A 16,220-nucleotide genomic window follows, 5' to 3' on the forward strand; every position below is an offset into this window, starting at 1 on the left:
AGCTGTATGCACATATTATGTGCAGTCTCATTGTATGTGATTTTCTTTTTTGTCAAGAAAGAGGTTGTGACAATGTCTGCAAACATGGACATAGATTATGAAAATCTGCCAAACACTGTCACCATTTCTAGACCCTAGAATGAACAGATTTCTGAAAGGTAAATTTAAAAAAGAGTTATCTAGCTCTGTAATCACCTATAGTTGTATTTATGTAGAATCAGCAGTGAGCCTAACATCTGCGTAAGTATGATGAAATAGATATGCTGCTCTATGAATAATGTTTTAATGGTGGCCATACTTCTGTATTTTATATTTGCATTAAAATTATTTATTATTTCTTTGCCTATTACAAGCATTAATGACTGATTTTAGTATATACATTTATATTTTAACAAACATATATAGCCATCTGTCACATGGTTATTCATACAGAAAGAAAATAACTACTTGCATATTTTGTCACTTGTATGCTCCACATAACTCACACTGCATTGCTTTTAGGTCTAGGAGTGTCTTCAAATGATGTAAATACACCATGCAAAACTTCAGTGCTGTTGTTTCTTATTAAATATTAAATCAATTCTGTGTTTTGTGCCTCACAGTGTCAACATATTTTTGTTTACAAATGTTCTTTCAGCTCCTGACCACAAAGAATACAATGAAAATGCATCTTTTTGCTGTTATGATTAATACAACTGATTGTGTGTCATATTTCATCATATATTTGAGAATTTGTTAAATGAGAGGATAATGTGAAAAATTCATTCGGTTCATAACCAATTACTGTTATAGTAACAATAATGGATACAATAAGAATGTATTGACTATGTAATGAATACATCCTGAAATAATGCCACTCAGTACTTTACAGTTCAACAAAACACTAACTCGAATACAATTCTATAGCCTTGAATGAAAAAGTTTTGTTTTTATTCTGAATGGAGATATACAGTTTCATTATAGGACTGGACCCAAACACAAATACTGGAGGCAGAAATGGACAGTTCAAAGAGTTATTCCCATATGAAGGGGGAATTAATGAAACTGGACCGATATATCAACTGAGAGGCTGATAAGGGACTCAGATGCAGGTGGGGAGGGCCAAGGAGGTTAGTAAAGGGAGGAGTAAATGTAACTCATGTTATGTCATATTATTGGGGTACAACACATGAATGGGGAAATCTTGTCTGCAGTTGCTGAAAGCCTCAGTAGCTGGCACACTATCATAGAATAAGGGGATCTAATTTGTTTAACTGAGGAATTAACAGTTGGCCTCAAGTTGGAATATATTTTATACCACAAAATTAAGATATGGGTGAGAACTGCAATTTGGAAAATATTGTAGATACTTGATAAAAGACCAAAAACAAATACCAATTATAGAAAAACCTTATGTTCTATATAAGTAATGTCAGGCAGAGCGCACTTAAAGGAGGCTAAAATCAGTGCACCAAAAAAGCATAACACCATCTCTATCTCTGCTGTCATCTGCTGTAACTCTCAACATCACAGCTCCTATAACACTGCACATGTGTCATACCCCAAAGTACCATAAGGTCAAAGAGCATGTCCCAGCCTTCACTGAATAGGGGAAGGACAGGGGAAAGGAGATAAAGTCTGAGGACATCTTGTGGATGGTTGTAAAATAGCAATGAAGGGATGTGGGAAATTGAGAACATGGTTGGAGAAACGCAGCAGAGATGAGCAGAGTGACAGACTGCAAGACAAATACAGCGTACCTTTTCTGATTTTTCTTGTGTTCTCTTTGACAACTCTTAAACATGTACTGAATCTCATTTAAAGTGCTGGTGTGCACATTCATAATAATCTGTAGGAATGAATAACTTTTTCTCCGTTGAACCTGTTGGGCTTTATACATATCAGTAACAACTGATGTCACTTAAGGTTTAGGCTGATTCTTGGCATGTACCCCTCCAGATGCCCAAACTCTTTATCCCCAAAAAATTCTCACTTTGAGAGGTTATTGTCACTAAAGTCAACTTGCCTATACATTTTTATAGGATTTAAGGACATCTTCAGGATTTTAGAATGTGTCTGAGTTTTTAGGACTTTTATAGGATTTTAGACGTTTTTCGGACACAACATTTTAAACCTTCCAAGGATTTTAGGAAATTTCTAGGATTTTAGAAAGTGCTCTATTTTGATGCTGTTTCGTGCACTCTGGCATCATATGTATACTAAGTACCTTTAGTACAAAAACAATTCAGTGTGAATCACTCTATTTTTTTTAATTGTGAATTAGAAAATGGTTGGGGCACCAGATTTAGCCAAAAGTTGAATATCACTGCCATAGTGCATAAAAAGGTGCAGAAATGAGCCTGTTTATCAAAAGGCTTTATATAAAAAACATTAAACAGTTCAGTATACACGCCTAAAGAATAGCTCATATTACCCACAGACATCTCTTACTGCCCCACCGTTCAAGAACCAGGTCTGCTTAAGGTGTGTAAATCAAAAGTCACAGGTTGTCTGCCCACAACCAAAGGGTAATACATCTTTGGAGAGATGTGTTCTGAGAGCCTGTGTAGAACTGGTATTACCATGTGTTTTAGTAATCCAAACACAAGTGGAAAGGCCAACACACATCACCATTCACACCTGTGTCTTTCATGCTTCTCCATCAAACCTCTTATCTTCACATTTCGTTACTGCCTACGTCACTTACCTTAGACGGTCAAAGGTCCTCCTTCCACAGGGCAAAATGAAGAAGCAACACTTCATCCAAGTCATCATTAAATGGGCAAGTTAAAGAGCATTTGCACCTTGTCAAAAAAAAAAACAACCACCATGGCCAACATACTGTATATGATGTAGTCCTTGGCAGAAATGCACCAGGACATTTTTGCTTTTTGCGAGTGATTTTATGACTCAAGACCTACATGTTAATGCAGCTCAAAAAGATTTTAGAGCCTGGTTATACCTGGTATTTACATTTGCTTTGAGTGATCTGATCACAGTTAGATGGTGCTAAATAACAGGTTCAATCAAACATCAAGACATATTGTGATCCCCATCCATCCATCTGTCATGAGGGTAGCAACCCCTGTTTTAGTTTTTCTTCTCCTAGTTCAGTTGGGGAGCACTCTTCTCAATCAACACGCAGATTATGTGCAAAATGTACAATTTATTAGAAACAAGCCAAAAACAATTAAACAATTACAACTAAGACTAAAAGTCTCTTTTACAACCACTGTCTGTCAAGTCTACATAGAGGGTCCGTCCACCTCCTTGCACCGAGCGAGGCTGGGATTTTCAGCCATGATTGATCAGCTGCGACAGCCGATCCATGTGCTCGCATTCAGTGGAACTGCTCGTGATATTCTAACCTCACTTAGGAATAGTGGGGTTAAGTTGGGTGCGTCATCCATCTTTATATCAGTATATGGTAACATTACTGTAGTAAGCGACAGAAGCCTTGCTTACGTAGATGAAGACATACTGATCTAGCTGCAGAGCCCTGAAGCCCCGCCCCTGCTGCTGCACAGAGACACAGAGCGCTGTTCGCTCATTTATTGAAAGACAATTTTGAATGTGTCTCGTGTCCAGATCAGACCAGTATTATTCATGTCCTTGGATCCTGGATCGCTACATGAATAATACACCCATTTAGAGTGAAGCAGACTGGATGAATTGTTCTCAAGATATGTGAAGGACACACACACAAACACACACACACACATATACAGTTTGTCAGTTATGCTAAGCAGCAGCACAGGTAAAGCACTAAGTGGCTGACTTAACACAAGATAGATTTGCATGACAGAATGTTGGTCAAAGGCTCAATATATTTTTTTACATAAATGAATGAAGGAATACCATGAAAACATTGATGCAAGCCTCAGCCCCAGGTTCAAGCCCTTTCTCTGCCAACAAATAAAGCAGCCCAACTGAAAAAGTAAAGCAGGTTTTGGGCCTCACAAAGCCAAGCAAAGTCACTTTAGCTAGTTTAATTTTGTCTAAAGGATTGAGACCAATCAAATGCTTTTTTAAATTATTAGTGTGTGGCAGTGTGATGAGCACAACGAACATAGCCTCAAAGTGAATGGTACTTGCGAACATGATGATGACAGATTATATATTTAATGTAAGAAGTGGTATGTGTAATAGGAGCAGCAGGAGAAAGGTTTCCATGACAGATTTGTTTGACTGTTTCCACTGAGTGATGTTCTACGACTTTTCCTCTGGTGATAACATTCCAGTAACCATGACGATGGATGTTCAAAACATCAGCAGCTTTATTCCTATTGCAGCCACCACATTAGCTGTCATTATTTCCAATCCAAGGCCACGTAGGCGTGTTATGGAGCCATAATGGAAAGATGAGCCCCCTATACATGGGAGCAGCCAACCTGCTGCATCATGCCTAGCCAGTTCCTACTGACAAGCACACTGTCTATAAACTGGCTACCTGTGCAGAGTACAGGATACTGACAGAGACATGCCTGATAAAAGCCCAAAAAGTGTTTCCACTGCAGTTTTGCAAAGTATGGCTTTTTCAAATCGCCTTACATACTACCTCATGCGTGCGCAAAATTTTTTTTGCGGTAATCGTTTTTGTTTTTTTTTTTCACAATTCACTTGTTTCCATTAGGAACACTTTATATTGGCAATTACAATTTGCTCAATTTGAGAGTAAATAGAAACCTGCCTAGTAATGCAGTGCATTCAGCATACTGTTACATTACAGCAGCATGTCAGTAAGAAACATCATTTGCCATGGGGAAGTGTAAAAACAGTGACATAGCATGTTCTTATTCTATATGTCGAGCAGCAGCAACAAACCACTTACAAGTGGCCTGCCAATGTAAATGGCACATGCTGTGATATGCCACATTGCTTATATCATCTGTAATATGCAAGGAAACAGATTTATCAACAAGGTTTTTATTTTGAAGATCTTGACCAGAAGTGCCAGTTGGGGATCTTGCTAGACTTCCACCGCCCAGCCTCTTTTAAACCTCCCTCACTGCACTGCGTAGCCCAAGGTCTCTGCCAACGAGTCACTACTCTAACAATGAAGCCTGATTGGAATCTCCTTTTTTTCATTTTCAGTGCTGTTGAGGTCACTCTCCCTATGGAATATTGTCCAGGTCATTGCCAGTGTGACTGGGATGTCTACAGTGTGTCATGTTATGGACCTGAGGTCGTGCCTGTTTTTCATCCCAGCACACAGGAGGTGTAAGTAACCACATTATTTCAGCTCTGATCTCAGCTTGTGAAATTTTGTTGTAAAAAGACTGAAAAACTTCCATACTGTTTATTTCTGTGTCAGGTGGCTTGTGGGGACAAAACTTTCTTCTATTCCTCAAGATGCATTTGCCAACTTGGCCAACATTTCTCACATGTAAGACTTTCTTTTTCCACATTAACCCTTTTCTTTCAAACCAGCATAATTTACAAGACCATAGAATGTCACTTAACCCTTTGAAAGCTGGAGCAACCTCATCTTTCTGTCACTGCTTTCAGACATTTTTTCACAAGTATACATCCTTTGACCCGTGAACAAATTGGAATGCAATTGCCAAAAGCCACTTTTCATGCCGGCATGCTTCGCTGCTGGACAGCATAACCTGACAATGAAGCTGGACAGGACTGGTGATTTGTTGTTATTGTATGTATGTATGGGGTGGCTGTGGCTCAGAGGTAGAGCGGGTCGTCCCCTAACCGGAAGTTTAGTGGTTCGATCCTGGACTCCTTCAGTCACCATGTTGAAGTATCCTTGGGCATGATACTGAACCCCAAATTGCTCCAGATGCTGCGTCATCGGATTGTGTATGTGTATGAATGGTTACTGAGTAGCAGGTGGCACAATGTACAGTAGCCACCAGTGTGTGAATGTGTATGTGAATGGGTGAATCTGACATGTAGTGTGAAAGCGCTCTGAGTGGTCAAAAAGACTGGAAAAGCGCTATACAAGTACAGTCCATTTGCCATTTACCATGTAAATATCTGGATGACCTGCAATGTCAGGTTGAAATGCTGATGGTAAAGACTCAATACAGGGAGTGGAAGGACACCTATAAGGTGCATGGGAGGGGTGGTGAATGGATCCAACAAACCCTGGACTTTCATGCAGGAGTCTGATGTTTGCTTCTAATAATAACAATAATAACTAGTAAGGATGCTTCTGATCTGAATGTGATGTTCAGATCAGAAGTTCCTTTTTTGCCTAATCCTAACCGTCCGTGCCTTTGTTGCCTAAACCCGAGCATGTGCTTTTGTTGATGTCCCTGTGTTGGTTGCCATGTGCATTTGTTGCCTAAACACAACCATTGCTTTTGTAGTATAATCCCACCAAGTGCTTTTGTTCCCAGTATTGGTAACAACATCCTTTTAATGTGAACAACAGACACAGCAGGATACATAGAACACATATGTAGACATGGAAGTCCACTGACAAAGCAGCAATATATGATGACTTTGAAAACATGTTGGGTTAATCATGATTGCAAATTTGGTTTACTTTAAGCCATCTCTTGAGTTTATGTATAAAGGTTAGATAAATAGTGCTCTCTCTGAATTCAATAGGAAAGCTATTATGGCAGTGGGTGCCTTGCACTGAGAAGACTGTTTGGCCAAGTTTGCCAAGCTCCATGTCTGTATTGTACAACACAGTTGCCTTTGGAAGTTGTAAGCATTTTTTTTTTTTGCATTATAAAAAATAAGTTAATAAGGGAGGTGGAAGGCCATGCAGGACCTTAAAGCTGTAGTCAGTTGCTATTGTAAAAAAAAAAAAAGCATTTAAGTATTTATAATATTTGCTGAAACTATTGCTATATCACACAACGGTACATGAGACAGATCATCTGCAGCATCATCATCAAACAAGGCAGCTCTGATCAAATAAATATACACACACACACACATATATATATATATATATATATATATATATATATATATATCAAAATCTGTTACTGCATTTGCTATTTCTCACCTCAAATGCAGTGACATGAGAATGTAATGTAAATCAAAGTGTGAAGAGAGTCATGTCCATTTTTTTGTCAAGCCTGGACTGAATTTTGTTCATGTGTAAGACAATTTAAGAAGAAAAATGGTGAAAGCAACAAAGCTCTCTTAAATCCAGACAAATTTGTTAAAGGAGTTGTTCCTGCATGGCCTAATCAGAGTGACTGTAAAGACAGTTATTAGACTCTGGGTTGTATTTTGTTTGTTTTTGTGGGTTTTTTTTTCCAGATACATCTCTGATGATGACAAAATAAGATATCTTGAGAGGCATTCTTTCCACAACCTATCCAGAGTCAACCACATGTATGTAACCTTTGATTTAATAATATTAAGTCTTGTTGAATTTGTGATGTCACCAAATAAGTCTAATATGATAAAAACTGTTTCCACATTAGGTCATGACCTCCTTTACATTACTGTGTAGGGAATCACACCTCCAAGAACATTGTATCATGATGACAATTCCTCATTTTTGAACGTTCATAAAAACTTAATACATCTTCAGTAGATTATAAGGATGACATGAATCTGAACAGCAGTGCACAACTCCAGCCACAATCATAAAAGAACAGTATACAAATTGATGGCATCTTGTAGTGAGATTGCAGATCGCAACCAATTGAATACGCTCACCCTTCTCTTTCTAAGCATGTAGGAGAATCTATGGTGGCCTTGAGGTGATGTAAAAGCTCAAAAGGCCTTCCCTAGAGCCATTGTTTAGTTTGTCCATTCTGGGGTAGTGTAGAATCCACAGTGCACTGTGGTAGACTTAGTGGATATGTAGATAGGAAGGGCTAATTTTAAGGTAATGAAAATACAAAGATTTTTAGTTTCAGATGATTACACACTAATTAAAACAAAAACTCAGAATATTATATTCTATTTCTGCCAACAGATCCCCGTAAGTCCTACTCACTGCTCCTTTAACATAAACTCCTTTCATCCGCAGGAACTTTACCCAGGGCCTAGGACCATTTTCAGAAACCCTAAAATCTTTATATACAGTCAGCCATAGACTGTATACTGCGCAGACTCCGGCTCTCTGAATATTGTCACCAGTGCAAGATTGAAGCGGTCGTGTCAAGGATATTTTAGCTTCACTTAAGCATAGTGGGGTTAAGTGGGGTGTGGATTCAGAAGATAGCCATTCTCTCCAATGTTGCCAACTAATTTTCAGTGCAAGTCTGGTCCAGGAAACCACACACAGCATTCACAGTCCCTGGAGCACTTAAATATTAAACAATGGTGTTGTACATGAGTGGAACAATCCCTCAGCTCGGTCAATAATCTTTATGCCAAATTGCTAGATTCAGAGATTTCTCCCATTCACTTACAAAAAGACTTCTCAAATACCATTTGAGAAGAGATTTCTGAATTTAAATCGAAGGAAGTTCATCCCCAACACACTTGGTCATTGTAGCCTTTCTAGCAAACATTACAAGACATTGGAACTGTTCCTTTGTGTATCTTCAGTACAACTTTTTCTAAATGTTTCAATGCCAATTGAATTGTTTTTCCCATTCACATCATATTTTCAGTTCCAAATTATCCTTGGATTTATACATTTTCTGCCAAACACACAAAGTTTAACATTTTACATTATTTAAGTGGTCAGAACATGATATGTAGTTGCCAAACTACATTACGTAATTGGTTTGGAGCATTTTTTTTTTCTTCAAGGAAGCAGATTTTGAATTATGAAATAGTAAGTCAGTTTTTTGTCAAAATTATAAGACTGTGTGTGTGTGTGTGTGTGTGTGTGTGTGTGTGTGTGTGTGTGTGTGTGTGTGTGTGTGTGTGTGTGTGTCCAATAGACAACTAACTGGAATGCGAACACTGTCATACATTGACCAAGAGGCATTTAAAGATCTTCCTAATTTAAAGTACCTGTAAGTAAAATTGCATTTTCTCATTTGGTCGTTACATATCATAGCATATCATATTTTCACTAGAAAATGATGTAAAACTTTTATAAATAGTTGCTAAATTTTCTGATGCCATACTGTTCCTTGTCTCCATACAGTGGGATCACCAACACAGGTCTCACCTCCTTCCCTGTGCTACAGCATATTCATTCCAGCCAAGAAGATTTCATTTTGTATGTAATGTTTATTAATACCTAGCTGGTATGTCTCTTGTTTGCCAATGTTCATGAATTTTTAATTGGTGTAAAATATTTTCTGGCAGGGAGATAGTGGAGAATGTTTTCATACAGGTTATACCTGCTAATTCATTCACTGGAATATCTGAGAATGCTCTGACCATGTAAGTACGAGTGACAGTTTAACAATGATTTCATTTTTCATTTTCAGACTCCAATAACAATGCTACTGTGTTTTTTTTTTTGTTTTTTTTTTTTTTACCAATTTTCCCTTACAGCTTCACAACATTATGATTTGACTTCTCGTAATCTGATTGCTTTTATTATTTTTTCATGAAACCAATGTTGAAATCTCAAGGCATAACTGTGTAAAATCAATCTTTTGCTATAGCCAGACAGGGTAACAGCATAGACGTTAAGTGAAGGTACAGTCCGAAAGGTGATGTAAAAGTTTGCAAATAATAAGTATGAAATAATACATAATGTTGGAAAAAGTTAGAGCTAAATCTGCTTGCAGGCTAACATTTGAATTCAACAAATAGAGGCTCAAGAGATGACGGTTTTCTGTAGGCCAATGCAGAAGTTAGCATCGCCCTGGTTCTTAACTTGTGTTAACCACAGAATGATAACTAACAAACTACTAGCTACCATGGCTCAAAAGTGACCAGAAAATGTGCAGTGATAAACAAAGTGTCACACTGCCCACCCACCCCCCACCGCCCAGGGAATTTTACTCCAGGGTCCTGTAGAGGACTGATACATTTTAAAAAAATATTTTAAGTTAATTATTTAGATTTGCATTCAAAAGATGCATTATAAAAAAAAGAACAAACATGAAAACAACACTAAATTCCAATTTATATTTCATTTTGCTTACTACATCTTCAATAATTAAATCTTAAAATTAAATCCTAAAATTACTTTAACTTTAACTTACTTTTAAATTACTCTTTCCCTTCTGTCTGCCTGTCATGTTCCTATTTTAAACACTTCATTAACATGAGGAAATTATTCATTACAGATGGGACACACCATTCTCTGGAAAAAAGTCTCTTTTGTACTGTGACGCTGTGTGATTTATTTCTTTGTATTTTTTGACATATTGCTCAAATAGAGCTGACAGGATTTTTTTTTTATTTATTTATTTTTAGCCTGCTGAACAGCAATGGTGTGAAAGAGATCCAGCGCTATGCCTTCAATGGGAGCAGACTGGAAGAAGTGTATGCCATTTTAAATTATTGCAGCTAAGCAAAAATGAAAGTAACACACAGGATGGAACTAATATTTGAATTACATACATCTTTACAACTTAAGTATTTAGTCTCTCTCTTGATATGTGCCTGCCATGGCTTAGAGGTAGAGCAGGTCATCCACTAATCAGAAGGTCAGTGGTTCGATCAACGGGTCCCACAGTCAACATGTTGAGGTATCCTTAGGCAAGATAAACCCCAAACTGTTCCTGATGCTGCCTTATCGCAGTGTGAGTGTGTGTGAATGGTTACCGAGTAGCAGGTGGCAACTTGTACAGTAGCCTCAACCGCGAATATGTGTGTGAATGGGTGAATGTGACATGTGGTGTGAAAGCACTTTGAGTGGTCAAAAAGACTGGAACAGTTCTTTACGAGTACAGTCCATGTGTACCATGTGTTTGAGCTTTAACAACCTGGCTGGCAGGTGAAATTACCATGATGTTAAACCAAATTTTGAAAACTTAATGAAGTTATGTAAGACTTTGTAAATGGTACAAAAAAGGTACATTTTGACAATTGTACTTAACTAATCTCCTCATTGTTTTTCAGGTATCTTCATAGGAATGTGGATTTGAAACGAGTAGATGAATTTGCATTTTATGGAGTAATTCACGGCCCAACGCACTTGTGAGTGAAAGAACAGACTTTGGTAGAAGAATTACTTTTTGGGAAAATTGTAAAAAACTAACTTGTGTTGTCTTACATTGCAAAATATTCCTCCGTCACATAATGTCTTTATTATACAACATACTGAGGTTGGCTGCAGGAAAGGCCTCAGCTTTGTGTCCAAGTGAATAATCTGTGCTCTTCTTTTTTTTGTGCGCAGAGACCTTTCAGAGACCAAAATTAGCTGTTTGCCTTCAATAGGTATGGAGAACATTGAAAAGCTCCAAGCTAAAAACACTTGGGCGCTAAAAGTTTTGCCCCCTCTTAGAGTCTTTCTCCATTTACAGAGCGCTGAGTTGACCTTCCCTAGCCAATGTTGTGGTTTCAAAAAGTTGAAAAGATGGAGAGGGTAAGTAAGAGAATTTGAAGTGTGGGTGGGAAATATTTTCCCAATGTGGTTTCTTTTTGTCAAGTGTTTGTCCTTAACATACCAAACTAACCTCGGGGCCAGTACTGGAGTACTCACTAGCATTCAGCATTAATTGCAATGAGTTTGTATATATACATGTTATTTGGGGGAAAAGTCCTGTGGACTGTTGTTCACACTTCACTTTATTAACAAGTTTCGGTCCTCAGTCTTTTCCCAAATGACTGCATGTAAACATGAGTCAGAAAATAGTGCCAGCAGCATCTCCAGGCAACCATTCAAACTGAGGTTTTTGAGCTTTCAAAGAAAATGCCTCATGTACAACCTCTAAAAAAAAAAAAAAACAGAAATAAAAACAGAATGCAATTATATGTAAATGCTTTTGGATTTATATTAAGTTAAATACAATACAAAGACAAGATATTATGTCCTCATAAACTTTTTGTAAATATACACTCATTTTGAACTGCCTGTAACATATTCCAAAAAAGTTGGGACAGGGGGCGGCCTCTAGCTCACCTGCTAGAGTGTGCGCCCCCTGTGCTAAGGCCCTTGCTCTCTCTCTCCCAATTCCAGCCTGTGGCCCTTTGCTGAGTGTCATTTCCCCTCTCTCTCCCACATTTCCTGTCATTCTACAGCTGTCCTATCAATAAAGGGAAAAATCCCCAAAAACATCATCTTAAAAAAAAAAGTTGGGACAGATGTATGTTTACCACGTTGCATGTTTCATCATTTTTCTTGCTGAACAATTGTCGGTGTTTGACAACTGAGGACACTAATGGTTGAAGCTTTGAAAGTGAAATTCTTTCCCATTCTTGCTTGATATACCACTTTAGTTGCTCAGTACGGGGTCTCTTTTGTCATATTTTGTGCTCAGTAATGCTTTACACATGTTCAGTGGGAGTCAGATCGGGACTGCAGCAGGGTCAGTCTGGTAGCTTCACTCTTTTACTACGAAGCCACGCTGTTGGAACACGTGCAGAATGTGTCTCATTGTCTCACTGGAATAAACAGGGATGTCCCTGAAAAAGACGTCTGGATGGCAGCATTTATTGTTCCAAAACCTGTATGTACCCATAATGCCATGGGTACCAACCATGCATGTATACTAACATGCCATATACGCTGATGAAATTTTAAGAAGGTATTAAGGTGTGAAATATGACATACAGTCCAAGCCTAGTCTGACAGAAATTGACTTGACAAGTTATTGGCAGAGTGCATTTTTACCTTGTTCTCCCAGTTGGGTCCTTTTTAATTCTTTGAAGACTTTCTAGTGTGGCAGAACTTTGTTATATAATATTGTAACCTTTGCATGCATCTGAGAATATTTCATTGTGTGATTAATGATATGTATCAATCTGTGTTCAAGGGACACTGAAGCAGTTATTTGCAACCTGACCCAGACTGCTTTGGGAAAGCTGCAGGAATCCTCTGTGGGACACAAAACTTACCAAAATCTGAAAGACAGCTTTGGTCTCCCAACTGCCGACTGCAGAAAGCACAGTCATTACATCACCAGCCCCATCTGCCCTACTCGGCAGTCTGAATCTGAGGATATGTTGTATGTGGAGTTACCTACAGAGCATCTTCATGAAGGTTTTGACTTTGCACTGTGTGATGATCTTCACACAGATGATCATGGATTCCTGTGCACCCCCCTACCTGATGCATTGAACCCCTGTGAGGATGTGATGAGTCACGGCTTCCTGAGGGTGTTGGTCTGGGTGGTCAGCCTGTTGGCTATTTCAGCCAACCTCCTGGTGATGTTCATCCTCCTGACCAGCCGACAGAAGTTGTCCGTTACTCGTCTCCTCATGGGTCACCTGGCATTTGCAGACTTTTGTATGGGGATATACTTACTGCTCATTGCATCTGTCGACCTTTACACACGCTCCCATTATTATCACTATGCTATTGCCTGGCAAACAGGAGAGGCCTGCAGTCTAGCAGGGACATTATCAGTGTTTGCCAGCGAGCTATCTGTGTACACATTGACTTTAATCAGCCTTCAGCGCTGGCATGCCATCTTTTATGCAATGAGGCCGGACAGAAAAATGAGGTTACGCCATGCAGCTGTGCTGATGCTGATTGGCTGGATGCTGTGTCTGACCCTAGCACTGCTGCCAGTGGTTGGTGTGAGCAGTTACCAGAAAGTGAGCATCTGCTTACCGATATACACAGAGACAATTGCTTCTCGGACCTATGTGGTCTCTGTGCTGATGATTAATGTCATTGCTTTTATAGTGGTATGTTTATGTTACCTCCACATTTACTGTATGGTGCACAATCCTCAGCACCAGTCGAGCAGATGTGATACCAGTATGGCCAAACGCATGGGTGTTCTCATATTCACTAACTTTCTGTGCCTGGCTCCGATATGCTTCTATGGCTTGACTGCGGCTCTCCACCAACCATTGATGACCATCACTGATTCCAAGGTTTGACTTTCTCTTGAGTTTTAATCATATGCTATTCAAGATTGTCTATAAAACAACAAAAGCAAAACCCAACCTCAGATTCACTCAAGATCAAGATCAAGGTGACCGGCTGTATAAAAATTTCATTTAGATACAATTTTTTTACAAATACAAAATAATTTCTACACACTTAAAAACTTTATTTATATTTATAAACTATTTCCCCAGCAGAGTTTCTCTATTTCTCTATTTATGGTGTTGAACACTTTGACTCTGCAAATAACTAATTTCAGATAGCTGTAAGGTTTATTGTAAACTTTGACCTATTGATCTCACTGTTCAGAAGCAGAAAAATGCACCATCACACTCTGAGAGTGGGTCAGAAGGGTTGATTGAGAGGGATTAATTTAAGAGTCTATATATTGGGGGGTTTTTTGTTTTTTAAAAGAAATCCTACATAGTATAGGCCAACTTTACTCTAATTCTTGTTCAGTTTAAAATGAAGGCTGATCTATGTTTTTTCTTCACAGGTGCTGCTGGTGCTTTTCTATCCTCTCAACTCCTGTGCACACCCATTCTTTTATGCTCTCCTGACAAAGGCATTTCACCGAGACATACTGATGTTGCTGAGCCGGATGGGGCTGTGCCAACGGCAAGCTCATCTCTATCGAAGCCAACTTGTCAGTATCACCCCCACATATACAGAGACACACTGTCTGCCCCACAGTCCAGCCCTCACATCCCAAAACGTTCAAGACCAGGAATCACCAGGTTACACGATGGCCCGAAATTGCCTCTGAAATTTGATTAATATTTTTGCTTGTTAGTAGTACATTTAAATAGCAGTGATTGTACTTTTATATAAATGTAGTTCATAAGTCTAATTCACAGAATCTAACCAATACACAGTATACCTGGACGCACCTCCAGTTGTTTGTGGTTCCAAAATAATGATCCAACTTTTAATCTGCAGGTAATAACAGAAAAGTTTTAGGCTTCAGCTGTGGGGGTGGGGGTTGAGTGGAAAAGTGTCTAAAACTGTGTAGAAAGTATAAATAGAAGGAGAACTCAGAGATAAGAATGTGAGATAACTGATAACTAATAATGCATCAGTATACTTAAGATGATCAGGTTGTCTTATTGGGCACTTTTCATTTGTATAACAAGGTGAAACACTATGAATGCCCTAAAAAAGAGATCATTAGAAATTGCGCACAGTTACCCCTACTTGAATGATTAAAAACATATAGTCTACAAAGAATCAAAAGATGGAATTGGAATGAGATATCACGAGTGGCCCTTATAGCACCTATACTTCCAGCACCAGCATCACCAGTCCCATTACTCATCTGCCCCAAAACCAACAGCATAGAAAAAAGGCAGGCCCATCTTGGGTTAAGGAGGTCATCATATATGTAACAACATAACAACACCAGTTGCATTATGCCGCTGCCACTTCCTCTACATCTGTTCCCTGTGGGAAGGAGGTCATGCACGCCCGATGTGCCCTCACAAACCCACTTCTCAAAATCTAAGTGAGCACCTTTCAACACCCGTCAGCATTCAATCCTTGGCAGCAGCACTTCAAAACTGCCGTGATCCAGCCTTTGTCCAGCCTTTGTCCAGTCCCTCATCAAGGGTTTCAAAGTGCCAGCCCTGGTATTTTCACTCAACCAGCCGTAAATGAGCCAGTGTCCATCGACTACATTGCACCAAGGAAACGTTGATGTTTTCAAATCTGAAAACAATTAACAAGGAAAACAAATCAGTTACATTGGATATTGACACCAAATTGGAATGTTATCATTGATTGAATAGAGGATACATTTTAGCAAAATACCTTGTTAGTATGAAAAACCGTGAACAGAGAAGCAAATTAACAATATACAGATTCAGAGACCAGAAGCTAGAGACTGAAACAGGTTGTTGTCATAAGGAATGGAAGCTCTGAGAAAAACTAATGTGTTAACACTGTACATTCGCACAAATAGAGACTGAGGTCCTCTTTCTCTTCTTCTGCCTGCTGTATAAAGCCAACATATTGTCATACAACAGTTTGCGTGATATCCTACAAAAATGCAATCACATCAGTCCATGAAGTCAAGTCAAGTCAGTTTTATTTATATAGCCCATTATCACAAAACATGGTTTGCCTCAGAGGGCAATAATAGAAACAGATGCATGTCATATTACAATAATGGTAGGTGTGAAATTAGTAATTGCTCTCTATGATGATGTTGATAGAGATGATAACAGTCTCATGCATATGTGAAAGGGAGTTGTCCAAAGGCAAGATCACAGCATCGGCGCAACCAGGACCAGACCACGATCAGGGCGAGCGGGGGGCACAGAATCAGTACAGCCACAGCACGAGCACAACCAAAGGCAGGGTCGCGGCATCAGCACAGCTATCACCACGGTCAGGC

General features: G+C 38.9%; 1 protein-coding gene across 1 annotated transcript; it reads left to right on the forward strand.

The window, feature by feature from the left end:
• Nucleotides 1-5,035: 5,035 nt before the first annotated feature.
• On the forward strand, nucleotides 5,036-14,594 carry LOC121960045 (thyrotropin receptor-like). The gene is made up of 11 exons (XM_042509640.1): nucleotides 5,036-5,199; nucleotides 5,294-5,365; nucleotides 7,219-7,293; nucleotides 8,805-8,879; nucleotides 9,014-9,088; nucleotides 9,178-9,255; nucleotides 10,243-10,311; nucleotides 10,891-10,968; nucleotides 11,168-11,356; nucleotides 12,747-13,815; nucleotides 14,325-14,594. The coding sequence occupies exons 1-11, from the start codon at nucleotides 5,036-5,038 to the stop codon at nucleotides 14,592-14,594; spliced, it is 2,214 nt and encodes a 737-aa protein (XP_042365574.1).
• Nucleotides 14,595-16,220: the final 1,626 nt, after the last annotated feature.

Source organism: Plectropomus leopardus, chromosome 20 (genome assembly GCF_008729295.1).
Source record: "Plectropomus leopardus isolate mb chromosome 20, YSFRI_Pleo_2.0, whole genome shotgun sequence".
NCBI lineage: Eukaryota > Metazoa > Chordata > Actinopteri > Perciformes > Serranidae > Plectropomus > Plectropomus leopardus.